General features: G+C 47.6%; 1 protein-coding gene across 1 annotated transcript in view; it reads left to right on the forward strand.

Annotated features, from left to right (window-relative positions):
* IGF1R (insulin like growth factor 1 receptor) overlaps positions 1-27,962 on the forward strand; it is a 257,169-nt gene that overhangs the window by 211,569 nt on the left and 17,638 nt on the right. Inside the window, exons 11-19 of the mRNA XM_045296469.1 lie at positions 2,388-2,671; positions 4,359-4,495; positions 5,016-5,175; positions 10,886-10,991; positions 11,616-11,686; positions 20,075-20,304; positions 20,610-20,720; positions 23,334-23,493; positions 26,901-27,030. Of these exons, the coding sequence (XP_045152404.1) occupies positions 2,388-2,671; positions 4,359-4,495; positions 5,016-5,175; positions 10,886-10,991; positions 11,616-11,686; positions 20,075-20,304; positions 20,610-20,720; positions 23,334-23,493; positions 26,901-27,030 (1,389 nt within the window). The remainder of the gene's footprint in view (positions 1-2,387; positions 2,672-4,358; positions 4,496-5,015; positions 5,176-10,885; positions 10,992-11,615; positions 11,687-20,074; positions 20,305-20,609; positions 20,721-23,333; positions 23,494-26,900; positions 27,031-27,962) is intronic.

A 27,962-nucleotide genomic window follows, 5' to 3' on the forward strand; every position in this document is an offset into this window, starting at 1 on the left:
GGCGTCCGTCAGGCTCCCATGCCTGTGTCTCTAGTTTAGGGACGACATCTCTGGTGGCACCATTTGTGCTCAACTCCTAGCCTGCAGGGTGGCGATTCAGGCCCACCCAGTGAAGAAACCATGGCAGGAAGGCCTGCCGGTCTGCTTTCATCAGCATTACGGCAACGCTCAGGGACCAACCCTGCGGAGCAGTTCTCCGCTAACACATGGAGCCCCGTGTGTCAAACCCATTCAAACAGAAACAGGCCCATTGTATGGAGCATTAGTTAAAATTTGGCCCAAATATGCTGGATATTATGCATGATTCCTGGAATTAGACAATTCTAGGATGGGGAAAGGGCTCACGTGTGTTTGAAGCCTGGAGTTCAGAGGTGCGGTAACCTCTCTCAAACCCCATAATCCCTGTAAAGCTTGACCCGAATTCCCCACACCCCACGGCTCTTTTCCCCTCGTGGTGGTGGGCTTCAAACAAGCCAGCAGAGGGTCAACTGGTGGCAGTACCCAGTGCCACTGAGGGGAGAGGTCAGCGTGTTCAAGTCAGGCTGGACAGAAAGTCAGTTGCTCATTCTTCACCAAAGGCTGTTTGATTCCCTTGCCATCTTGTCCCGCCAGCCTGCCGGGGTTTCCGGCTTGTGATTCGTCAAGGTCAGGAGAAGTACTGTTCAGTTTTCGGGTGTTTGGCATTTGGGGGAGGAGGTTTCTCATCATTTCTTGCAGTCCTAACTTTCGCTGTCCCCAAAGAAGTTCTAAAGATTCCGAATAATGCAAATGATTTGTGCTCACCTGCTGACCTGGTGGTTCCGACCCCCACCCCACCCCACCCCCGGGCACCGCAGAAGGCTGATCATGTGTCCTGAAAGCTCACGGCCAGGAAAATCCCCCAGAGCAGGTGTCTCCTCTGTGGCACATGCAGTCCCGTCCGTTTGAGTCGGCTCCTTGGAAGCGGGTGTGATTTATGGTTCTGTAAAGACAAGCCCAGCTTGCTGTATCGTCTTTTTATCCAATGCATGCAAAAGCCATGGTGTGCCCCCATGGTCAGAGGCCACACTTGGATAACGTAATGTTTGTCTTGGCTTATGCCTCCTACAGAAGGGAACCGCAAGCCCTCAAGCCTGGCACGGGCGGGGAGTGGGGTACTTGTTTCCCTTTCCTGTCCCAAGTCCTTGCAAGTTCAGGCGCAGGCTTGGGAAACGAGAGTGCAAGGTGACAGAAGAAGTCCCAGCAAGGGCTTTCTGTCTCAGAGCAGAGGTGTATAGAAATGGTTTCTGATGCCTTTCAGTCGTCCCAAGGACAGTTGATTTCGGAATGGGAGCTGGTCCAAGTCACTGTAGTGTGCTATACATGGCGCACCACCCGGATTTGGAGTAGAAGGAAGGCTAGAGTTTGCAAACATGCTTGGTGTTGGTGGAGGCCTTTCGCTTCCAGCAAACTTTGTTTATTGTTTATTTTTTTAAAGTCACGTTTGGTTTAACGAACTGAAATGTCAGCAGACATTGAAAAGTGGGCAATTTTCTGGCCGCAACAGGTGGTACGGTATGGGGTGGGAGTGGGTAAGGTTGGTAGAAAGCTTGGCGGTGGACCACCCCGTCTTGTTGTGAAGGCTGTTCACAGAAAGTACGTAGTCACTGTCTCCCTGCCTGATGATGCTCTGAGTTGCTTTCTCCCCCTGATCCCTGACTTCGTATCAACAGTAACAGCGATGCAACCCTGGAAGGGTGGTGTTTATAAGTAAGTCAGCTGCTGAGTGGGCTGAATGGTGCCATCCCAGTTAAACCAGGGAGAGGCTTTCACAAAGCATTACTTTGCAGGGGGTTAAATTTAAGCAGCTTCTTACAGATGCAAATAGATATGTGGATTATGTTCATTTGAGGGGAAGGCAGGAAATTAGTTCTGGCCTGTGACAAAAAGAAGGTTTCTCTAGCAGTAAAATGTGGCTTCTTGAGTTTCTTCCCTTCCAGAAAGGTTGGTTGGTTTGCAGAGTGTGAGACTGGGCAAACATTAGCCTCATTTCCTAGCTCCTCCCACCTCCCCAGAACTGGGAAAATAAGTGTACTCAGGCCATGAGCGTGTGCCCTGACCTGGGAGTCTTCTGCCCATTGGCATGAGCGTCTGTGTGGGGCCACCACCCAGCCCTGGCTGCTGTGTGTTGTGGTGGCACTCAATCTATCACTGCAGGAGGTGGCAACAGTGTTCCAGTGAGGAATGAATGGGAGCCAGAGACACTTCCCTCAGACACCCTGCTCCCCGCTTCCAGGATTTTCCCTTCGAGACAAATAAACATCAGCAAGGACCTGCTCGTGGTCAGCTGCCCCCTTTTTCTCTTCTCCGAGTCTCAGAAAAGGCCAACTTTCGTAGCACGGCTGAGCTCGGTTTCTCATTTCTTACAGACCCGAAAGGAAGCGGAGGGACGTCATGCAAGTTGCCAACATGTCCCTGTCCGGCCGGGCCAGGAACATCACGGGGGGAGATGGCTACAATCTCACAGACCCGGATGAGCTTGAGACAGAGTTCCCTTTCTATGAGAGCAGAGTGGACAACAAGGAGAGGACTGTCATTTCAAACCTGCGGCCTTTCACGCTGTACCGTATCGACATCCACAGCTGCAACCACGAGGCCGAGCAACTGGGCTGCAGCGCCTCCAACTTCGTCTTTGCCAGGACCAAGCCCGCAGGTACGGACGCGTCCTGCAGCCTCACGGCTGGGAAGACAGCTCTGTGGGAGCACAGCTGGGCACCTAGTCTCAATCCTGGGACGTGCCGCAGTAAGCCAGCAGCTCAGGCTGTAGCGTGTGCTCCGAGGGTGGCTTTGCTCCCGTGCCACACTTTCTATAGAAACTGTCCAAGAACAGTGAGCTGGCCTCCCAGGCCAATTTTCCTCACTCCCCTGGTTCACATGGGACACTGTCCTGTCCAATTCCCCCATCCGCACACAGGCTAATTGCCCTGGTGGCACTGTGGGATAAGCATTGGATTGCTAACTGCAAGGTTGGTGGTTCAAACTCACAGCTGCTTTGGAGGAGAGACAGATGAGACTGGCTGCTCCAGTGAAGATTTCGTCTCAGGCACCCTATGTAGGGCCACTATGCATCGGAATCAACTCCCTGGCAGTGGGTTTGGGTTTTTGTCCTTAGCTGAATTCTCACAAATTTAGTGAAGTCCCAGGGACACGGGTTTGACTGGAGTAACCATCGCTCCTGTCTCAGGGTCTCCAGAGAAGCAGACCCCGTGACCTGCACAGATGGACATGTGTTCATTCATTGACAGAGACAGAGATTGGCTTCACCATATTGCTGTATATGACCGCGAGGAGCTGCCAAGTCCACGGTCCTTAAGTCAGGTGGCAGCTAGTGACCCTTCGTAGCTTGTATCCCACACGCCGTAAGTCAGACAATCGAGAGAATGAAGTGAGGCTTCGGCCAGAACCTCCGATTGCAGTCCAGAAACAGGGCAACCCCAGAAAACACTGCCATCTTATAATTAAAGCCTTTAAGATATTTTTAATTGTATTACATTGTGGATGATCATTGTGCTATATTCGTTGACCTTATGGAAAGTTATCTGCCTTAAGTAAAGCCAACTGATTTCATGACATGTAACTGCTCCATAATAGTAACTGGGCAAATGTTTGGCCCAACAGCTGGGAACCAGAGCCTAGCCCAGTTGGCACATATAATTAGCTACCTCAGCTGTTAGGGACAACAGGTCTGTCATCAGCTTTCCTCTGAAAGTTTAACAGCTGCCTGTCACCCCAGGAGCCATTCTTCTACCTTTGAGGGACCGATGAACTGTTTCCTCCTCTGGTTTTCAATGCCTTTGGCTTACCGCTCTCTTACTGTTTTACAAAATAAACAACAGGGCGACGGTCACCACAGCCTCGTCTAGTTGCTCAAGGAGTAGTTGAGGATGGGTGTGCGTGGCCTCCCCTTCAGCTCTTGTGTCTTAGCAGCTCTACCACAGGCCAGGCTGTGGAACCCCCCCACCCCCTCACCCCCAGGCCTGCATGAAAAATTGCACCCGCCACACGAGGCAGCGTGGACCACACAGGGAGACGAGTCCCCGCTGGGCTAGTGAGGCCACTGCTGCTTCAAAATGGTGGGAGCAAAGGGAAGGAGAAATTACCTGCGTGGCCAAAATTCCCCTTCCTGCACCTGACACAGGCTTATTTGGCAAGGCAGAGGTAGGGTGGTATATGGAGGCTGGAGGTCCCCAGGTCGTCACAGTTCTGACACCGGTGCTGCGTGTGAGTGGCCAGCCTCTGAGACTGTAGGTGGTCACCATCATGCCCAAGTTAGCCAGTGTTCGTCCCCCCTCTCCTGGAAGCCCAACCCGACTTCACCACTCGCGTAAATTGTTTTACAGACGGAGCGGATGACATTCCCGGGCCAGTGACCTGGGAGTCCAGGCCTGAAAACTCCATCTTCCTCAAGTGGCCAGAACCTGAGAATCCCAATGGATTGATACTAATGTACGAGATCAAATACGGATCCCTAGTCGAGGTAAGACAGGGCAGTAGTAGTCCTGGTTTGGGTGCGTGAGTGTCTATCACCTTTAGAGGAGATAGCAATTCTGATTCCGTTTCTATCCTGGCTAACTAAGCCTTTAAAGTTTTCAGTTGGTTAGTCGATGTGGATTTAGGATTTCTTCCAGCACCACATTCTCAGAGATACATGATAGTAGTGTACAAGGAGATGATGGAGTGGTGCCTAACCGAAGGTTGGGGTTCAGGTCCACCCAGAGCGGCCTGTCTTGTTGGCAGAAACTGACATTATCACATATGCTGTTTACTTTGATATTTTTTATTCCTTCAAGAGTTCCTTTTGCTTACAAAAAAGTTTTGGTTAAAATGTGGGTATGCTTGAGGTCACTGACGGACTGGCTACCTGTGAAGACTGCGTGTCTCCCCTTTGCTGGGAGACCTGGCTCCTTACCGGGCAGCCGCGTCACGGAGTGGCGAGCTCTGAGGAAGCACACTCCGCTCCCGCGTTGGGGGACTGACATGTATCTCACTTCGCCCAGGATCAACGGGAGTGCGTTTCCAGACAGGACTACGAGAAGTACGGAGGAGCCAAGCTGAATAGGCTCAACCCAGGAAACTACACAGCCCGGATTCAGGCTACTTCTCTTTCTGGCAACGGCTCATGGACAGATCCAGTGTTCTTCTATGTCCCGACCAAAAGTAAGCTTTGCATAGGGAGTGTTGTGTAAGGCTGGGAGCATGGTGGGCTAGGATTCAGGAAGCCAGGCCATGGTTCTCGAGATTTTCCCTTCCAACCAGGCGGCTAACATTCACAATGCTCACACTGAGGGCCCCTCATCTCAGCCGGAGGACTGCTAACCTGTGAGCACCTGCCTCATCGCATCTCCGGAGTGTGTGTCTGTTCCCGTTTTCTGAGACGGTGCGTCCACTGTAGAGTTACCCAGAGATGTTTGCTTTCAACCTAATTGGTGCCCAGACTGAAGCTATTTATGAAAGTGTTGAATTGCCCACACCACCTCCTCTGCCCTGTCACCCCACTGCTTTGGACTTTCGGATTTACAGTCCTGAAGATTAAAACTAAAATAGCCTTCGGGCTCAGCTAGTCCAGCTGCTCCCTGGGCAGGAGTCTCCATAACTGCACCCCAGGCTGACCCCTTCGCCTCTGCTTAGTGAAATACATGCACACATGAACAAGACCACTAGATGCTTAAAGAGCACAGTTTATAAGTTTATGTTCAAACCTTGGACCAGACACATTTTTAGAAGTCTATTTGGAAAATGTTAAAACTGAATTTTGTAGCATGTATGAACATAACCCTGGCCACCTTCTTGTTATTTGATCAAGAAAACATAGTATTCATTTGGTGAGGTATACCTTGCTCATTCTTTCCATAATGGCTTTTCATTATTTCTTATTGGGCACTCAGTTTTGTAGATTGTTTCGTATTTACATAACGGGAACAAATTTGGCATGCCATTGTTGCTTATCATTCCCCACCAAAAATCAGCAAGCCATCCTTGCAGGGTGCTGGAGCTTGTGGGTCTAGTGGCCAGCTCCCCGTCGGCTAATCCTTCCTGGTGTCTATGTATGTCCTGTGCTAACCTAGAATCTGGCTCCAAAGGACTCATCAGGTCTACCTGTCAGCACTTAACATCCGAAGACATCTGAGAGGTAGCAATCCCTAATAGTAAAAGTTATCAAAGCAAAGAGAAGGTTGTGTGTAATCACAAACCCTGGGGCCACATTTAATGGGCCCGACACTATGGCTAGGCTCAGGTGATAGTACCAAACAGATATTTCATAGGTTACTCTGTGGATAAAATTCGGCATGAATCCTATCCCCGAAATACAGAGATTGAGTCAGGGCTCAGTCATTTCTGACATCAACCCACCCAGCAGCCCTGTCTGACCATCACCAGAGATAGGACAGATCTTACGAGTAGAAAGGACACCACCCTTAGACTGCCGAACAGGAGGGCACTGGCTGGGAGTCCAGGAGACTACACAGCAGCTTCACTTCCACCTGCTGGCTTCTCCCCACTGGGTTTGCTAATTCACGGGAAGAAGTCACCGAATGTACAATTGTAGACCTTTTAAAGTACCAGGAAACAAATCAGGATCATCCTTAGGAGGAGACTCCTGGGCAATATCTGGGAGGCTTCCCAATACAGGGCTTCTGTGTCTCAAAAAGGGAACATCAACCACCCTCCCTAACTAGGAACCCATGAGATGCCTCTAGAAGTTAGTTGCTATTGGGCCCCCAGGTGAGTCTCACTGGCTTGGCCAGCCTATATCCAAACCTTCAGGTAGGCTCGAGAGGTTTCAGTTAAGCCACCATTTATCAGTCACCAAAGAAATGTTTTATTATAACCCATGCACACCCTCCCAAATACTTCCAACATCCCTAAAACCAAAACTCACTGCCAGTGCGTCTATGCCAACTCATCGACCATCTAGGATAGAGGAGAATTACCCAGAGGATTTCTTCTAAGACACTACATCTTCATGGAAGTGAATTGCCATATTTTTCTTCCAAAGTGGCCGGTGGGCTCCAATCACTGACCTTACGGTTAGCAGCCAACCACTGCACCACCACAAGAGCTCCTTAAATCATCTCACTTATTTACAATAAAAATAAAATGTAGATAGGTGTTTCATCTCCCTCTGAAGTCTCTAAGGGATTGCTTTCACCTCTTCGTTGCATGTCCCTCCTTGCAGGAGAGAGAGCGGAGACTTTCTGTTTCTAATCTGGTAAAGGTTCATAGGTGTGGAACCCCATGGCAGCAGCTTCATTCTGTCTTAGAGGCTGCTGTAATTTGAAAGCAACTCTGTGACAGTGAGTTTGAGCTTCTGAGTTTTGAATATTTGTATCTATGGATCAGAACACACATCTATGGAGGTTCAACTGTAATTTGATTCTTCTCACTTAACTTCATCTCACCCGTGAGCTTATTCTACTGCCTGGTATATTCCCAATCTTTCTCGCTTTCTCTCTGTACTGCCTTGTTCTGGGGACCAGTCTCCTAGGAATAGACTGTGGGTTTGGGGATTTTGTAATTGTGTTCTTTGAAACAGCAGGCTTGACTTCTTGGGTTGAGTGAACTCCGTTCATCCTCAGAGATGGTATGTTCTGTGATGGCTCCCTTTTAACTCTGTGAGTGGTGGAAGGGCAACCGGCCAGCCAAGAACTCTGGTGGATTTTTCCAACAGAGGTGGCCATTCAACACAGGGAACTTAAATCAGCGTGTCTGCTTTGCTATCGGGAAGTGTTTCCTTATGTCAAACAGGACTCCTGCTCAAGTTTAGTCTCATTTCCTCTTGTTCAATCCTTAGAGGAGACAGAAGCTTTGGAGATTCTCTGGAAACTGTTCTCCTTTTAGAAACCCTTCATACATTTGACTACGATTCAATTACCCTTCAGACAACTCTTCCTCAGGCTAAATAATCTTAGGCCTTTGGGTCTCTTCTTATTGTCGAATCCCACAGACCAATTTTCTAGCCATTTAATCATTTTGTTGTTCTCTGGATGCATTCCAGTTTCTCCATGTCCCTGTTGAAATGTGATCCTCAAAAAGAACACAGAACAACCTGACCAGGAGTATAATAAGTGAGACAAGCAGAAGAAATCGTCTGGGAGGTGGAAGGGGTGGGGGGACGGGCTGGTTCCCAATGGCAATGGTAGCTTGTGAGTGTTTTCAGGAATTGGAAAAGATGAGTCAGCAGCTGTTTTGAAAAATGTTTAATGAAAGTACCTTCAAAAAGAATGGCTTGTAAAAAAATACCGTCGCAGCAGAATATTCACCAATGCCTAATGAGTTCCAAGCCCATTTCCACGGAGACACCTGTACTTGGATGTCCCTCCAGCAACTCATGCACAGACCACAATCACAGTTGCCGCCACCAAAATGTCTCGCCCTCCTTTCTCCCTTAGCTCATGGTCCCGCTAATCCACTCTCCACCCAAGCCGTGGCACCTCAAGGAAATCCCTAACTCGTCTTTCCATCCAACCCCGTTTCTTTTTTTTTTTAAATTCATGTTATTGGGGGCTCATACAACTCTTATCACAATCCATACGTATATCCATTGTGTCAAGCACATTTCCAACCCCGTTTCTTTTCCTATCCAAGACCCATTGACTCTACCGTCCATCCAGGACTCCGTTGGTCATCCGAGCCCACACGTGGCTAGTTTCATGTGGACTATAGGAGCTGTGGGTGCAGGAGGCCTGCACCTGTCTTGGCCTGGGGAGGGGGGTCTTTCCCTGTGAATCTTCTCTTCCACACGTGTAGAAACGCACACAGTGCTACTAAGTTAAGTCTGACTCACAGAGACCTTTTAGAGCAGAATAGAGCTCCCTGTAAATCTTTGTGGGAGGAGACAGCCTCATCTTTCTCCCAAGGAATGTTGGTGGTTTCAAAGTTCTTGCCTTGCACCATGAGGTCTCCTTACCAGTTGTAGAAAAGGAGAAGTCACCAGTTTATTTCTGAATGAGGTCCTGCCTTCCTCTATGTATCCATACCAAAGGGCAGTCCACTTTTCTAATTGTTAGGCTACCTATTAGCTTTCTGATTGTAATGTAATATTTGGCACTCTCTTTCATCACCCCCAGTGCCCAGCCCTAGTGTCCCTACTGTACGTGCTTGGTTGGGGGGGTAATGAGTGAGAGCAGCACAGGGTGGTGTGCCTCAGACCAATGGCTGGACTGAATGGGAGAATTCAGAGCAGCTTTGGCTGGAAGTACTGCGTCATTTTCTAGGGCTGCCATACACAAAGTACTTCAAACTGGATGATGTATCAGAATACAAATCTCCCTAATAAAACGATTTAAAAAATGATTAAAAAAATACAAATCCCGAGATCCCCTTGCAGAGGGGTCTCGGGGAGGAGATGAGCCAGTCAGGGTGCGATGTAACAACGATGAGAAATACAACTTTCCTCTAGTTCCTAAAGGTTTCCTCCCCGCTCCCACTACCATGACTCGAATTCTATCTTGCAAGACTGGCTAGACCAGAGGAGGTACACTGGTACAGATAGGAACTGAAAATACAGGGAATCCAGGACGGATGAGCCCTATAGGACCAGTGGTGTGAGTGGCAAAACAGGGAGGGTAAAGGGAGAAGGGGTAGGGAAGAGGGAACCAATTGCATGGAACTGTGTGTGGCCTCCTCCCTGGGGGACAGACAACCAAAAAGTGGGTGAAGGGAGACGTCGGACAGGGCAAGATATGACAAAATACCCATTTATAAACTATCAAGGGCTCATGCGGGAGGGGGGAGCGGGGAGGGAGGGGAAAAATGAGGACCTAATGTCGGGGGTTTAAATGGAGAGAAAATGTTTTGAGAAACGATGTACAAATGCGCTTTACACAATTGATGTGTGTATGGATTGGGATAACAGTTGTATGAGCCCCTAATAAAATGTTAAAAAAATTTTTTAAAAAAATACAAATCCATTCCCTCACAGTTCTGGGAATGGAAAGTCCAAAATCAGAGTGCTGGTCCTGTGGATTCATTCTGAGGACCCTCAGGGGGGCAGGGGGGCGGCACCTGTCTGTCCTACCTTCTGGTTATGACTGGAAATCTTTTATATTCCGAGACTCGTAGATCAACCACTACACATCTCTGCCTCTGTCTTCACATGGCCATCTTCCCTCTCTGCCGGGGGTCTCTCCTCCTTTTAAAGGATGTCACTCAGTTAGCTCCCATTTGTGATGTCTCACGTCCAGCAGAACAAAATGCATGGGACTCTACCAAACAGCATGGAGCGATTGGTTTTTCCTAGTAATGTCTCCAGAGGAAGCAGAGCACAGCCTCTCCATGGTGCGTTCTAAGGAGCATCAGCGCTGTACCTGTTGGATTTGAACCCACCGTGCTACAGTGCACCTGACCTTAACCACTGATAACATTATCAAAGGCCCTATGTTCAAACTAGGTCAAATTCATAGAAGAGGGGTTAAATCATCCATCTATCTTTTTGGAAGCCATTATCTAGCTGTCAGAGGTACAATCTATGCTTTTATTATTATTATTATTATTATCATCATCATCATCATCTCTGGCACTGTCTTACAATAGATAAGGATCAGTGTGCCTTGAGCTCTCTCTATGTACAAATCTATTCTTTTTATCCAAAGTGTGTGGATTTCCTTTAACCAGGCCATCATTTGAATATTCAGAATACACTGACCTTTAAGAAATAAATATATTGCTTGGTTTCTGCTTCTATTTTTCCCCCCAATCACTTGGATTTTGTTTCGTAGGGTTTACTTTTAGGACTTCCTAGTTTACTGTAGTTCAATCAGTCAATCAATATTTCAGAGATATTTTTCACACTTTCAACTGAACATGAAAGATGAAAGAGCAAGTTATTCCCCTGGTGACATCTTCTCATTTTCTTCTGTTTCTGCAGTAAGACCTTATGAAAACTTCATGCATTTGATCATCGCTCTGCCTGTGGCCGTCCTGATGGTAGCGGGAGGGCTGGTTATAATGCTCTATGTCTGCCACAGGAAGAGGTGAGTCTGGGGTAAACTGTGAAATCCTGTTTTATGGCTAAGGGGCTCGATGGATTGGAACCCGAGTCAAGATCATCTTTTTCAGGTCTTTAGAATTAGGGTTGGAAAACCAAATGAGGACAGTTGTCCCTATCACACAGGTCCGTATGTAAAACTTTTCCAGCTTGATGTTGGGCCCCTCTCAACCAAACAGGCCTTTTTCTTTCCGGTGAAGTCAAGAAACCAATGTTTCTCAAAACGCCCTAATCTGAGGCCGCCGAAGGTCTTAGAGGCGTGTTAGCACCTGTCTGCTGTTCCACCTGGCCCTGAACTGTGCGCACTTAGAAGAGCTGTGATCATTCAGGAAAAAGTCACCTCACTCTACTACAGCGGTTCTCAACCTGTGGGTCACGACCCCTTTGGGGGTTGAACGACCCTTCACAGAGGTCGCCCGATTCATCACAGTAGCAAAATTACAGTTATGAAGTGGCAACGAAAATAGTTTTATGGTTGGGGGTCACCACACATGAGGACCTGTCTTAAAGGGTCGCAGTTGAGAACCACTGCTAAGACACCAGTATATGCAGAATGGTGTTGCTGTGCGTGCTGTGGGGTTTTCTAACCTGCGTTTCCTCTCTCTGACAGAATTAACAGCAGGCTGGGCAATGGAGTGCTGTACGCCTCTGTGAACCCGGAGTACTTCAGCGCGGCTGATGGTATGTTCGCTGTGGGAGGGGGAACAGTTAGTGGGGAGCTTCCAGGGGTGTTGCCGACTTAGAGGGCGTGGTTTTCATGATTCTGAGATGCCGCTGGCCTTCCATCTGGCTTCATTAACACCTTTGTGGTTGTTGTTGTTAACCACAATCTGGTTTCCAAACATTCTTTTTTTCTTGGATTCCTTGACATTGTCTCCCTTTTACCCCACCACCTCCACTGTACAACCCCACCCCCTTCTCATCCCAAAACCCTTATGCTGCTTGCTGTCCCTATAGATTAATCAATCCTGGGTTCCATCTACTTAAACACAGAAAAACATAAAACACAGCTTCATGAGGTGACCTCTCATGACATAACACCTCTGAGATCCACCCGAATATGAAAGAACCAAACAAAGATACAGACATTATTAAAAACCAGATCAGGTCCAGCATGCATCAGAAGCGGGATCAACTGACCAAGTTTTACCTTTTTCAAGTCAGATTTATGCCTCTCGTCTTCTGTACTCGTCCCTCCAGTGCACTCTCTTTGGGAACCACTTTCCTCCCATCCCACCGCAGGCTTCTTTCCTATGTAGGCTCCGCAAGTGAATCTTGGGCTCCTGTCATCCATTGCCTTCTCACAGTTTAGCTGCTGGTCCCGATCCCTCCGACATCAGATTGTATGATTTGCCATCTTCGGTGACTGGTGATGGTGTGCTTCTTCCATGTGGACTTAGTTGACCTCTCACTTTGATGGCTGCTTGTTTGGAGACAAGCCTTAAAGAACCACATGCTATTTTATTTGATACCCGGGCACCATCTACTTTCTTCACCACATTTTGCTATAGCACCTATATCTTCTGTGTTCCCTTTCTGTATGAAGCAGGGCCATGATGCAAGAACGAATTGTTCTTAAGTTGGAGCTAGACTTTAGTGCAAGCCCCAAACCCATGCCTGGGTCTGTATTTTAAAAAATGTATTAATTGGGAGTTAACACATACAGGATTCCATAGTTCAATCACAACAAACAGAATTGTACAATTGCTTCCACAATCAGTTTTTTTACAATAAATTTTTTAGCAAATCATTGGATAAAAGTTCTAGGACTGTGTGGGATGTCCCCAAGAAAAACAAGACCTCAGAATAAAAACGGGGCAGCGCACACAATGACCAATTTACTCAGTTGGTCAAATTGGTGTGTTAGAGTGTAATAACTTTTTTAAGCAGTTGACTTGAAAATTGGATTGGGCTCAATGAAAACAGTGCTTTTTACTAATTACTCTTCCTTGTTTGCTTAAATCCAAACCTTTGAAGGAAGAGGAGTTGGTCGATAGGTCTAGCAACATTGGTTACTGGACTTTGCCGGGAGCTTTTGCCCCACTCAACCCTTAAAAGACCGTAATTGGGTTTTCCTATGAGAGTCGGGGAATACATTTGTTCGGGGGCCCCATCTCGAGTTACGTGAGAAGCCAGGAGTAGAACCTGATTCTTAGCTTTTTCTGCTGCATCTTGTAGCTAGGACGTGACCGCCAGAAAGGACTGTGAGGTCCTCAGAGCAGGACCGTGAAGGTGTTCCACAGGGAGCAGGGGTCAGTTTTGTCCAATGGATAAGTCAGAGTGTGAAATTGGAGGGCGTGGTGGCAGTGTCTTTAGAGAAAGCGTGTCCTTCCTTCTTGCTACAGTGGACATGGGGACACCGATCCCTTGCTGTAGAGTCAGTACCTCTCACAGTGGCCCTGGAGGAGGGGGAGGGGATTGCCCTTTGGGCTTCCAAGGCTGTCGATCTGCTTGGCTAAAGCGGGCTGCCTCTTCTTTGTCCCTCCAGGAGCGAGCGGTGCAAACAGCCTACCTTTCTGTTAGCCGTACTTAACCCCTGCAACACCAACCCAAACCTCTGCCATCGGGTTGGTTCTGGATCATTGTGACCCTGTAGAGCGCATCCAAGGCCATGAATGTTTTCATGCATTTAGGGTCAGATACCCTCATGTTTCTCTCCGGTAGCAGCTGAACCGCAGACCTGGTGGGTAGCAGTCAACCTGACAGTGTCCCCAGGACTTAAGTAGACAGTGTAGGGGGTGTAAAATGAAGCACGATTATCCTGAGTGAATGACTGAGACAACATTAGAAAATACCTGGACAGTTTAAAAACACTCGGTGTGTGGAGTTTTACTCTGGGTTCCTAACTATGTCCCAAACAGTCTGAAGGCCAGTCAAAAACAGCCTCCTTTAAAGTCATTTTACTGGGGGCTCATACAACTCATCACAATCCATACATACATCAATTGTATAAAGCACATTTGTACATTTGTTGCCCTCATTATTCTTTTTTTAATTATTTTATTGAGGGCTCGTATAATTCTTACCACAGTCCATGCATACATCCATTGAGTCAAGCACGTATGCACATCTGTTGCCCTCATCGTTCTCAAAACATTTGCCCTCTACTTTAGCCCTTAATATCATTTGCTCATTTTCCCCCTCCCCACCCCAACATTCTGTCTTTTTAAGTAGGCAAATACATATATACCTAAGGCACAGAGAACATTCTGGAAACACATACACCAAAATGATAAGAATCCTTCTTACTTATTAAAAAACAACAGCAAGTTATGTATGTGTTGTCCCGGGAAATATTAGTTATTATTTATTTATTTTAAGAAATGAACTCCAATGAGGTAAGGAGTCATCCTGTAGTTGATGGGAATCTTTAGGGGAAAATGAAGCCGCCCACCCTCTGTTCCCTCCTCTCCTCCGTACGCTGGGCCCCTGTTAGGACCATGCTAGGGAACCTGCTCTGCTTTGAAGGAAGTGCAGAAAGTCGGTGTGGGTAGCCTTGTCTGGGAAGTGGTTGGGAAGTGTAGGGAAAGTATGAGTACCCCCCCAAGTCAACTTTTCTAGCGATGATTTAAGTTTGGATGTCGAGAGATGCCTGTTCCGTACGTCTTGATCCTCCTTTACAAACAGCAACCACAAAGCCCTGCCGCATAGGCCAACATACAGGTGGAGGTGCTGTCACCCCATTTGAACCTGATTGGCTCAGCCTTTCGACAAGCACCATCTAGCCAGTTCCCTCCAGGGAGGCCAGTGCGACAGTGCACTTCAATAGAGCTTACAATACTTCCTTCGCTAAAAGCTAATCTGCATGTCACCTCCTCCTGAGGACACACTGAAAGTCCCCTGCAGGAAAGTCCTGATACATTGTGAACGTGAACATGGTGGCTCCTACATCTTCTGGTGGAAGGCAGAGCTGTTAAGTTGAATTTAGAGAAAAGAACTGAGCTTATTAAGTTCAGGGACCAGCCAAGGAGTGAGTTTGATTGGTTTTAACTGCATGTTTTATGGCATGGTAAAGCTGATTAAAAATAAATCTGGGTTTCTAGAGATACACGTGTATAGATGGTGTCTGCTTGTACTTCTTGAGGACCATTGTGGAGTCTTATCTATTAGATTGTCTTGCAGGCTCTTATTCTTGCATAGTGTGTTAGTCTGGGTAGACCAGAGAAACATCCATAGACACTCATATGTATATAAGAAAGAGGTTTATATACAAGAGTAATTGAATATTGAGAAAATGTTCCAGCCCAGTCCATAAGTCTGATATTAGCCCATATGTCCAATGCCAAATCTATAAAGTCCTCTTCAGACTCACAAACACATGCAATGACTTATGCCGAATGCAGGAAGACCATAGGCCAGTGGGTAAGAAGTCTTGTGGATCCAGTGGCATTGTAAGCATCTCAACACTGGCAGAGGTCTCTAAGTGGCTTCTCCGGCTCCAGAGGTCTAACTCCACCAGCCTCTCTCTGTGTGTCTTCTCCACGGGGATGTCTCTCAGGGAGTGAGCATGTGTCCCGCCTCCAGCAAGCTATTTATCTCCTTAGCACCTTCAAATGAGGTGATCAGGCTACTACCTGATTGACAGGCTAGACGCCACCCCTTCACTCTGAATCCTCAAATTGACACCAGATTATGTAACTACCCCATATAGCAGTGAATTTTTTTTAAGGGGCGCAAACCCTTCCAGGGGTCCTCAAACTACAGCCCGCGGGCCACATGCGGCCCGCCGAGGGCATTTATCCGGTTTGCTGGGTGTTTATGCCTCATTTGCTTTTTTCACTTCAAAATAAGATATGTGCAATGTGCATAGGAATTTGTTCATAGTTTTTGTTTGTTTTTTTAACTATAGTCCGGCCCTCCAATGGTTCTGAGGGACAGTGAACTGGCCCCCTGTTTAAAAAGTTTGAAGACCCTTGCTTTACGCCATGTATAGGGTGCAGATGAACGAGAATGTGAGATTGTTGAATGTACAGTTGTCCCTTGAAGGATACGGATATGGACTGCTTGGGTTTTTTTTTCAATTAATATATTAGAAACGTTTCTTTGGAGATTTGCAACCATTTTTAAAGCCGTAGTGTAAAAATAGTGAAAATAGAACGAAGAAAAAGTTAGGTATATCTGGAATGCATAAAATATATGTAGCTACTAATCTGTTTCACTAGGTACTGCTGTAAAAATATATTCGAACCTACTAAAAGTGAACATTTTGGGAAACGTGCACACACAGACCATGCATGGCGCTCTTCCCAGGGGAGAGAGAGAAGCAGACATGAAGATGTGGCGTTCAGTCGTAGCCGCCTAGGACTCACGGAACGCCCACGTGCTGCTGCAGTGGTTCTGTCTCCACCTTCTGGCTCTTGCCGGGAAGTCAGATGCTGTATCTGCTTAAAGCGCCAGGAGACCAGATCATCTAGGGTCGATCGGTTACTCTCCATCAATTGAGAATCACAGTAAGCGTGACCTCTCAAGGTTTTCACACAGCTTGCACTGCGTTTTCTGCGATACAGCGAACAGTGACTGTGTGACACCTTGGGTCCCATGTGACGCGCCACTCGTGTGCTGAAAGTGCTCCCAGGAAGCAGAGAAAAGTCACGAGACACCAAGAAAAGGGTTGAATTGCTCGGTGTGACCCATCGATTGAGGTCTTCCCCACGTTTCAAGATAATGGATCCAGTGTAAGGACCGTGGTATAAGTAAATAAATAACCTCACTGCCATTGAGCCAGTTCTGACTTAAAGTGGCCCTGTGGAGCAGAGCCGGACTGCTCCGTGTGGACTTCTGAGACTGCAGTTCTGTACAGGAGTAGAAAGCCTCCTCTTTCTCCCAGGGACTAGTTGGTAGTTTCAAACTGCTGACCTTGCGGTTAGCAGCCCAATATGTAACCCACTATACCACCCAGGGACATCCTTCGAGACAGGAAATTGTATAAATAGGAAGGGAGATTCAGTTCATGAATCCATCTCACAGCAGAAAGGACCACCAATGCTGTGGAAGAGAATCCCGTTACGAAGACCGTCGTCAGCGTCTGGAAGGATCATACCATGGAAGAGGGCATCGTTGCACAGAAAGGGTTGTGAAAGTCAACCAGCCCCAAACAAACTCCTGCTGGAGGAAAGCGTCCAGATGTTGTGCATGGCTTCATAGATTTGTCAACATGCCCCCCTCCCCCAACCAAAAACGTAAGGGGTGAAGGTTTTCAAGGCGGGCCTCTTGGAGATGTCCAGGGCAGCAGCCACACCCCGGGCGTTAACGGAAGATGGCTTGAAGGAGGGGAGCGCGGGCCAGACAGCGAGCAGACGCGGTGCCAGAAACACACGGACACGTGACAATATGGCAGAGCGGTTCCAATTATTGAAGATGGCTTCGGACTTCTTTCAACGTGGATCCTTCCACAGTGTCAGTGCTGAAACTAAAGCAAGCAGAGGAACACGGATTAGTACTTCTGTAAAGTTCTACCACATGCGTTTGCCTCTCCTGCCTCCCCTTCTGTCTCTTCCTCTCCTAGGCCAGCTCTTCCTCCGTCACCCCAACCTCCTCAACATTATGACAAGTCTTCTTAAAAACATAAGAACTTACAGTCTCAGCAAAGACAGTACAGTGCTGTCAATGTATTTTCTTCTTTTTTTAAATGATTTTATTGGGGGCTCGTACAACTCTTATCACCATCCATCCATCCATCCATTGTGTCAAGCACATTTGTACATTTGTTGCCATCATCATTCTCAAAACATTTGCTTTCTACTTGAGCCCTTAGTATCAGCTCCTCATTTTCCCCTCTCCCTCCCCGCCCCCCCCTCCCTCACGAACCCTTGATAATTTATTAATTATTATTATTTTGTCATGTCTTACACTGTCTGACGTCTCCCTTCACGCACTTTTCATGTATTTTCTTAATATAATATTTTAGCAGTTTTGAGGGAATCAGAAGTTATATGTGAGTTTTCAACTGCATGGGGGTTAGTGCCCCCGCTCATTGCATTGTCCAAGTGCCAACTGTAGTCCATCCTGGACAGTCCTCAGAGGTCAAAATTGTTACTGGCTCCTGAAACGAATTTATGAACATCTGTCCTTTATAAATTGTGAAATCTTTTAAAAGAAGATGAAAACGCTGGGGATGTAGTGATGTCAGTGTTCTGTTCCGTATACTGGCTCTACCCAGCAGTAGCCCTGTGGATACCATCTGAAAGTGAAAAGGCAAACAGGTGTAATCCCAAATTCTCTGTGCACATGCACTTCTGGGCCAACACCTTTCTTTTCATTAGTGTACACTGGGAGCCCCTGCCTCCCCTTTCTCAGAATTAGAAGTATTTGTCTTTAACTGAAACGTCCCACATCCTGACTTCATGAAGTAGGCGGGTTTGACTGTAATTTTTACCCTGCCCACGGGACAGAGCCACTGTTTTGTCTTCTCCCCACCCCTCTTTGGCCTTCTTCCAGCCTACTTAGAACATTATTCTTCTGTTTTCTCAAGCCAGGCTGGATCTAACCAGAAACAGAGGCAGAGAGGAAGCCATATTCAGGCTCATAAGTTACCATGTCCCACCCCTGCCCTTCACCCCAGTGGTGGGAAGGAGGCCCCTGATTCCAAAGCTTTGGGGAGCCTCCTCTGGTCATCAGCGCTCCACTCTGGCCACCACCAACTCCCTTCAGGGCCAGCTGCTGAGTTCATCGGTGCCCAGGGATCTTGGAAAGACTGGCGACTAGACTAGACTTGAGTACCCAATGGAAATCAAATGCAAGTCACTTATGTAACTGCATTTTTTAGTAGCCACATCCAAGGTAAAAATAAATGGGTGACATTCTGATGATAAAGTTTATTTAACCCAGCATATCAAAGTGTTACCACCACTTGCAATAAACAGATACATTATTAAAGTAGTTTACATTCTGTGTATGCCCCAAGAACTTAAAATACACCCTAATTCATAGCACATACCAAAATGATAGTGCAGATTTCAAGTGCTCGGTCTTCCCGTGTGGCGAATGGCCACCATATTGGGAGCACGGGTCTCGAGTCTGCCCTGAGGGGCCTACCACGTGTTTGGATTCCCTCAGAAACAAGTTTGCGTGCTCCATTCCCCTCCACACAGACATCTCAGACCATGTCCTCAATCCAGAATAGAAACTTTGCTGCTTTATTCTCCCTCTTGTCTGGTTTGGGTTTCAATATATTAATGGATCAAATAAAATCTGCTAGAATCCTGCTTGCCTATTTAATCCAGTGGTTAATTTACTTTCTTCAAGTGAATTGTTTACTATAAGTGATGGGAGGGGGAAGGAATCATTGCTTTCTGCTCTGTCTTAGACTTCTTTGCTTCCCACCCCACCCCTAGTTCCTATATGCTGTTACCGTCCTTAAATTATCCAAAAATTCTTGAGTATTAAATCATCCAAAAATTCTTGAGTATTTGAATTGCCATTATTTGACCGAACTGTTGTCTTTTCGAATCCAAGTTGTGAAGAAATTTTTGAAGAAGCCATGTCACTGCCAACTGGTACTTACTTTTGTGGGTTTTAGGAAATGAGATCTTAACAGTCTCTCGCCCGGAATCCCCCTGCCCCTTCCCTAAGGTGACCAGATGGCTTGCTTTTGGCAGGACAGTCCCGGTTTTTAACAATTGTTCCCGTGTCCCACGGCATTTAAAAAAAAAGTCCTGATTTTTGGAAAGAATGCACGACAAGCTAGGGTATACGGTTTTCGGCTGCCATGTGGCTAATTCGCCAGGATATGAGTTTTATCAGCGGTGTCCCGCTTTACCAGTGTTACAATCTGGTCACCTTACCCCACCCCACCCCACCCCAAGCTCATCTGCCCAGGGCAGTGGTCCAACCTTCCTAACGCCACGTCCCTTTACTACAGTTCCTCATGCTGTGGTGACCCCCAAACATAAATTATTTTCATTGCCACTTCATCACTGTCATTTTGCGGCTGTTAATGAATCGGGCAACCCCTGTGAAAGAGTCGTTCAACCCCCAAAGGGGCTGCCACCCACAGCTTGTGAACCGCTGGTTTAGGGCCTCGTTTCTCTACCTGAATCCAATTCCATTCTTTCCTCTTTGCTCTTCCAGTGTATGTTCCGGATGAGTGGGAGGTAGCGCGAGAGAAGATCACCATGAGCCGAGAGCTTGGGCAGGGATCTTTCGGAATGGTATACGAAGGAGTTGCCAAGGGAGTGGTTAAAGATGAGCCTGAAACCAGAGTGGCCATCAAAACCGTGAACGAGGCTGCGAGCATGCGAGAAAGGATCGAGTTTCTCAACGAGGCTTCCGTGATGAAGGAGTTTAATTGTCACCATGTGGTAAGAGAACATGCTGAGCAACCTTGTGTGACAGGAACATGCTGCCCGGGGCCATGCCCGTGTGTCTGTGACCTCACACACAGGCTTGGCACATCACCCTTCCTCGGCCATGTGGTTGCCCTGCGTCCTCAACGTTGCCTTTGGTCTTCTGTGTACATGGTGGTTCTGGCCACGACAGCCATGGCCCTAATGGGGCTTCTCTGGCTCTACTCATGGCACCAGGGCCCACAGCACACGGCCAGTGGGGAGGGGAACAGTGTGGGCAGCCTTCCCACCCTGAGCGTTTTCTTCTTGCCTTCTCCCAGGTGCGGCTGTTGGGTGTGGTGTCCCAGGGCCAGCCAACGCTGGTCATCATGGAACTGATGACCCGGGGAGATCTCAAAAGTTATCTCAGGTCTCTGAGACCAGAAATGGAGGTCAGTCTCTATTAGAACCAACTTCACCCATGCTCTCTTGCCTGTTCTCTTTCTTCCCGGACTTCAATTCAGGACAATCCCAGGGGCTTCGGGAAGTGTGCTGCAAATCCCCATGGTCTTTTCATTTCATTTTCCAACACCCCCCTCACGTCGGGTCCATAAATCAAGTGACTTCTCATGTTGGAATGGTTGGAATGGTTGAAAGTTTGATCTCCAACGCAGATAGCCTGTAACATTTTGCAAGAGGTATTCGCCGCTCCTCAAATGCCCCTTTAACACTTTGGTTTTGTTATCACATCCTCCGGTCTACCTCTGCTTCTTCTCCCTTCCCTTGCCCTAAGGTCTCCTTCCCATACCCATACAGCCACGCTTCCTCCATAAACGTTTGCAGGTCTCCTGGGCCAGGAGTAGCCACCGCCCTGCTAACTTCTCAGCACACTCCACTTGTCCTCAAAGCCTCTTTCTCTTGCCGAGGCTCTCTGAGTGCATTCCCTGCCCTCCTCCATTGTGCTCAGCCTTGTATCTCACACACAACATTTAATTGAGGGCCTTGTTCGTGGCAAGTATTCTTTCAAGAAATGCTTGTTAGAGTCTCATGTTAAGTTAGCTTGATTCTTGCCCTTGATTCTTGCCTGTCTCTAGGAAGTTTGGGAGCAATTCCTCATGCAGCTCAGCACACAGGACATCTGTTTATTCACAACTGAGACACTGCACACCCGTGAACGCACACTAACATACTCTTTTCCTTCACACAGTCCTCTCCAGCTCTCAAACTCAGCATCCACCTTTCAAGCTCAGCTCAAAGTCAATGTCTTGCCTGCACTTTTAAATGATAATCACCTCAGCTAGTAAAAATAGCAGTTTGAGGCATTCATTTCAAATTCCAGATCTATTAACGTCCTGTGTAATTTATTATCAGTCTCCACTTTGGTTGTATGAACCTACGAGCCAGCTTGTTAACATATGGAGGCAAGGCTTAAAATGAATTAACTCACAGAAAAAATGGGTAGGTAAATGTTGAGAAATAGACCCAGCAACCCCCCTCATCCCCACCTGGCTTTTCATTTGGCCTCCCAGTGGGTCTGAAAGTCTCATTGTGCCACAGACTCTTGGGTGAGCATTGGGCCCACTTTCATTCCCCAAAGGGTGCTACTTCCCTTTCTGCTCTTTTACATTTGCATGGGCTTTCTCTGGATTAGCATAGGCTGTTGTGTTCCTCCTTAAACCTGAAGTCGAATCTCCTCCCAAGTAGCTGTCCCCCCGCCCCAGCTCCCATGGCTGTTGGCCCCTTTCTGACTCACTTTGTAATTCATAAGCCAGCACAGAGGGAAGAGTGAGATCGGCAGGTGTGCATCTCCTCAGTCTCACCCAAGGCACCTTGCAAGCGGATGGGGCCCTCCTCTGCCCGCTTTAGACATAGATGAGAAATCTGGAAAACCATCTTCCTCCTGACCCTGCCACTAGCCCTTCCATCACTGGGCACCGCGGTCACGTGTTTGGACCTCAGTTTTCCTTTGCACAAAGCAAGAGGCTTGGACAGGTGGCTTGCAGAATTCCTGTCAGTGGACTCAGAGAGGATCTTGTGCTGCTGATCTCACGCCTGGTACAAAGATGTCACCAGGTTGAGTCCTGGACTGACCAGAATGACCCAAGAAACAATCCAAACAGTAGCTTCTGAGGGAGATCTGCAGGGCTAGTTACCTTCCAGGCAGAGTGCCCAGCTCCGAAAATGACTATGGCTGTGTAACCTCGATAGATTTTCCTGAAGGGCCAGGTCAATCAGGGGCCTTAGTCACAAAAATTCTTACAAGAACTGAAAATGGCATTGGTGAAAAAACGACCGGGGAGGTTGTGCCAAGGTCTTTTGCCCATCACAGTAATGCACCTGCTCATTCCCGGAAGGTGCAAGGTTGTCTATTGAGACTCCTTAGGGAGACGTCGCCCCATTGGCCCTAGATTCCTTAGGTTGCCCTCTCAGTTGTCTGTCTCTAACATTCCAAGAAGACTTCAAAGAAACACGATTCCAGCCTTTTAAGGGCGCCCATACTGCGCTTGTGATGTGGGTAAATCAGAAAGCACGGACCGTACAAAGAGGGAAACATGGCCTTCAGAAGTGGGAATGCCTCACTGGAGAACATGTGGAACACATGCTTCCTGTGGGACGTTCTCTGACACGGAGCGTCATGATTTTGCAGCACTCCTTTGTGACGTGGCCTCATTTAGCAAAGAAAGCACAGAGCCCAAATAAAACACGCACAGGAATCATGCCTTCCTATTGCATTTGAAACCCGTTGCCGTGTGCACGTCCTCCTTTTACCCTTGCTTAGAGGGTAGTGTGGGGTGGTGCCTGTATGAACTGGGAGAAATCTGAATAACCAAACCTTAGTGTACAAAACCACCTCTTTCACTTCAGATCATTTGTGCCCCACTTGTGCCCCACCTCAAGGAGACGCGGCTTGTCTCAGCAGCGCCTGTTGCTATTTCTCTTGGTAGCTCTGTGTGATGCGGCCAGGAGCAAGCACCTGACTTCGCCACCGAGCAGATGCTCTGGTCTCCGTAATGTATATATATATATATAATATATACGTATGTTTTCCTTTTAATTTGTGACAGAACAATCCAGTCTTGGCACCTCCAAGCCTAACCAAGATGATCCAAATGGCAGGTGAGATTGCAGACGGCATGGCATACCTCAACGCCAACAAGTTTGTCCACAGAGACCTTGCTGCCCGGAACTGCATGGTGGCTGAAGATTTCACTGTCAAAATCGGAGGTACGTCGTCGGCTTTCCAGGTCTGAGCAGGACCCCAGCCTTCCTGAGTTAGAGGGTCCATCTTGGCATTACTCTGACTCTGGAGAGGGTCTTGAATGTATTCCTTGGGCCCAGCGGCTTCCTCTCAGAAATGATAAGACTTGTTTCCAGCTGACACTCCGTCACCAGCCTGGCTGGGCTGGTTGGAGTCCTGACTGCACTATGTGGCCCTTGGGTGTTCCAGGTCACAGGCAAGGATAAGCCTGGGCCTTGAACCTGAGAGCTCCACTTCCGACTCCGTAGGCATCTCTTTGTAGAATTAAGTTAGCATTGGTTTTATGTGTAAATAATCAAAAACAATGCCCTTAAGTGATTTGAGACGGAAAGACACCATCCAAACTGTCAGCCTTCCCATTCACTTTCCTAGTTTATAGGGAACATGGTCACTACCTGGAGTCCCTGAACTTCCTGAAAGGTTAGGGGCCCAGGCAGGGAAGTAAGCCCTGCATAGAGCAGGCCGAGTTAATGGATTTCAGACTCCATCAGTGCTCTTGCAAAAAAGGGGTTGGACTGAAGTTTTGCTCTCTGGTTAAAACATTCTCTCCTGCCTTTGGCCATGTCATTTCCCTGATAAAAACATGTGCAGGCGCTGGGCTGCTTTGGGAATCCACCTGCCTGTACCAGGATTCTCCTCTTGCACTGTGATCTGGTGGGTCAGAAAAACATCCAGTTTTTATCTTGACAAACTGCTGGGAATACTTTTACATGCTAAGAAATCTATTTGAAACGAACAGCATTGTCTAGCCCTTGAACGATTCGTGGTAGAATTATTTGCCTTCTTTTAGCAATATTCTTTTTCCCTTTCATAATAATGACATGCTTCGGCCCTTGAGTGGACAGTGAACGTCCTTTCAGGAATGACCAGTGGCAACCTGGGAGCCACATCACCAAGTTGTGAGCAGTTATTCATTCAGGAATCACAGTGTACCCCGAGGTTCGGTGCTCTAGGTCCCCCTTGGAGCCCACCTGGAAGGGCGGAGAGCCCCAGGAAAGTGGTAGGGAGTAGGAGAGACTGGCCTGCCCCCTGGCCCTCAGGGAAGAGCCGTTCTACGCACCCTCACTTCTTCCTGGGGTTCAGATGTTTCCATGAACTTCCAGCCATCTCGCTTTGTAGAGCCAACAAGACAGATGAGCCTGAACCGCTGTCCCTGTTATGCTGATAGATGAAAGGCTTCTCTCAGGGACCCCGAGTTCTTTGAGCCTTGTGCTTTCTATATCTCTGAAGTGGGTCTGCCCATGTAAGCAACCGGGGAGTGGTCGGAAGGGCTGGGTACAGGAAGGCACCACGTACATGTGGGAGGTGGTTCCTGCTCAGTGAAGCTAGTTCTCTGCCTCCTCCTCGCCCTCTCCTGGCCACAGCAGGAGCTCTGTCGGCGCACCACAGTGTGAGACGCTTCTATGCCACTTGCCATGTTCCGTGTAAATCCACATGAACCGCATAATTCTTGCCACATTTCCTTTCAGGTTCTGTCCCCCCATCTCAGAATTTTAGATTCTTCAATATGTTCAGCAAGAGACTGTGTGTTTCTCTCGGATTTCTTTGTCCCCTGGCAGTGCAAGTCAAGGCAGATCCTTTCATTGGCCTGTCCCTGGGTTAGTTTTGAGATGAGACGTTAGCAGTTCACGCTTATATGTTCTTTACTGGGACCTACAACTGTTCTCCAAGCGCCCCGTGTTTAATAGATGACAAATGGGAATTTTCCTGGAAGTAGTTGATGGCTAGCATCCAAGGAACTTCTTCTTGTGTGCTTACTTTTGTCCCCTTACCTCTTTGTGGCACAGTCAAGGAACAAGAATGAACTTTTACCAAGTGGAACAGCCTTCTCTCTTGGCAAAGAGAACCAGTGTACAGTTGAAGAGAAAATGTAAAAGTCTGGCAAAGATGCGATAATATAGGATTGTAAAGTAAGCCTCCCACCAAACATAATGTGTGATGTTTTCTAGACCCATCAAGAATGGAAGGCATTTTGAGAAAAGACCAAAAATGTCATGTTGGAAGGCATTATTGAGTAATAGCCTCAGGGCCCACCTCTTTTTGCACGACTTTTCTATTGGGAACCATTGCTCTTAAGGTTCCCTCCTTATGCAGTGACATGACACTCTGCTCTGATAAAGGACTCAGTCCACCCAATGCCGGTGAGCATAAGTCAGAAAGTGTTGCTACAAGATCATAGACTTTATCAAACAGAAACATCAAAACTATGAAGCTATGATTTCTTTCTTCTCCCCTGGTTCTGTGCCCTTCTGAGAGCAGTGCTTCCAGCTCTCTAACCCTCTTGTTTTTGCATCATGTCGAAACAGCACTTTGGGCATCTTTGAGGAACTCAAATTGTGTTCCTTTGAAAAACTCTTTGCATTTGGGGAGCAGAAAGAAGTCCGAGGCGAAGGCGAGTGATGTAAAGTGGATGGAGGAAGGGTTCCCGATGGCAGTCTCCTAGGACAGCCTGCTGCTGCCCTGGAAGAAGGAGCGAGTGTGCTGTAAAGATGGAAAAAACTTCTCTGCACAACTTTCCTGGTCTTTGTCTCACTAGTGCAGTTTTCAGTCTTTATAAAACTTCTTAACAACAATCCCCTGTGATCATCCTGTTTCTTCAGAGGAAATCCTATCAAGATGACTCCTCTGGAATTTCAGAAAACAGTCCCTGTAACCTTCTGACCTGGCCCCTCTGCCCAGCAGATCTGTCTGGAAGCAATGTTTTGATTGGACCTTGTATTAAGGCCGAATGGCCCTAGCTCAAAGGAGAAAGGCTTTCCCATCCCAGAAACAGCTTCAGTCTCGGAAACTCACAGGGGCAGTGCCACTCTGCCCTACAGGGCTGCTATGCGTCCGAATTGACTCGAATTCAGTCAGTGAGTGCATGAGGAGGGCTGCTAACCACAGGTCAGCAGTTCGAAACCATCAATGGCTTCATGGGAGAAAAATGAGGCTTTCTACTCCAGTAAAGAGTTACAGTCTCAGAAACCCGCAGGGGTAGTGATCAGTTCCCCCCTCCCTCCCCCTCCCCTTACCCTCCTGGTATCACTACTCTCCTTATTGGACCTGAGGGGTTTATTTGTCCTGGATTCCCTCTGTTTCAAGCCCTTATCTGTACCCATGTACATGCTCTAGTCTAGCTGGATTTGTAAGGTAGAATTGGGATCATGATCGTGGGGGAGGAAACATTAAAGAAATAGAGGAAAGTCGCATGTTTCATCCGTGCTATACTGACACCCTGGCTGGCTCGTCTCTTCCTTGTGACCCTCTGTAAGGGGGTGTCCAATGGCTATAAATCTTTATGGAACTTATCTTTTTTGCCCTGACAGTGCAACTCTGCTTCTCCCAGGAGGGCGGAGCAGTGTAACTCTCGTCCCTTCTGTCTGTCTCGCAGATTTTGGTATGACGAGAGATATCTATGAGACTGACTACTACCGCAAAGGAGGGAAGGGGCTGCTGCCGGTGCGCTGGATGTCTCCCGAGTCCCTCAAGGATGGCGTCTTCACCACTCATTCTGATGTTTGGTAATGACCTTTTTCCCCCCCTGCCATGCGGCCCCTGACCCTCCAGCCTTCTCGTCTTTGTGTTTCTGTTTCCACTCATTTCCAGCTTTTTCTAAATGGTGTATGAGCCATACTTCTTGAAGGGATTCTCGTTACCGGTGGGCTAACTAAGAACAGAGGGCATTTGTGGGCCTCTAAAGAATTTGAGGGATCAGTGTTTCTTTTGATCCTTATCAGCTCTCTCTCCTGTGCACTAAGCCAAGGCAGGCCAGTCTCGAACCCTGCACTCCTCTTTGCTTGCCTGCTCTCCCTTTGCCTCCTGTCACTGAACAGACATGAGGTGGCTGTGTATAGCCACCTCCTGTATTTCAGGCTTCAGATTATAGGCAGTCCTTTATTTAGACCCCAAACGTAGGAGTCTTGATTGTGCACCTGTTGAATGCCCTCGGGCATCCACATTGTTGGCCCGAGGATAGAAGGGGAATCAAGATATAATAAAACGTGTCTTGTGGTAGAAGCTCATCAGCTGAGGAGGCAGAGGATTCTAAATAGTACTGTTTACTGATGTTCCTCAGCAACGTAGTGGAGAGGTATTCATGTTCTTGGCAGGCAGAGCCCTTGGCACATCTATCGTCTTAATTTCCTGGCTTTCCCTCCGAAGAGATCTCACAGCCGATGTGTTCCAGAGATGAGACTTGTTGGCTCCAGCTGTCTGGATGACCACATAGAAGGGCTATTAAGTAGTGACTAACATCATTTTTTAACATCATGAACTTTCCACAGTTCAAGGGCCTTGGATCTTACTTTTAAGACAGGTGCAAATTGAAAATAGCATGTGTATGTGGCCCAGTAAGGCGGAGTTGCTTCTTGACCTCTAGTAGAAGATTTGTTTTGCCGTCAGCCTATCTAAGATATTTGTGTTTGCACTGTCAAATCAAAGAGCAGTGCACCCT

This window comes from Echinops telfairi, unplaced genomic scaffold (genome assembly GCF_000313985.2).
Source record: "Echinops telfairi isolate 266 unplaced genomic scaffold, ASM31398v2 ScPeMD7_7409;HRSCAF=8447, whole genome shotgun sequence".
NCBI lineage: Eukaryota > Metazoa > Chordata > Mammalia > Afrosoricida > Tenrecidae > Echinops > Echinops telfairi.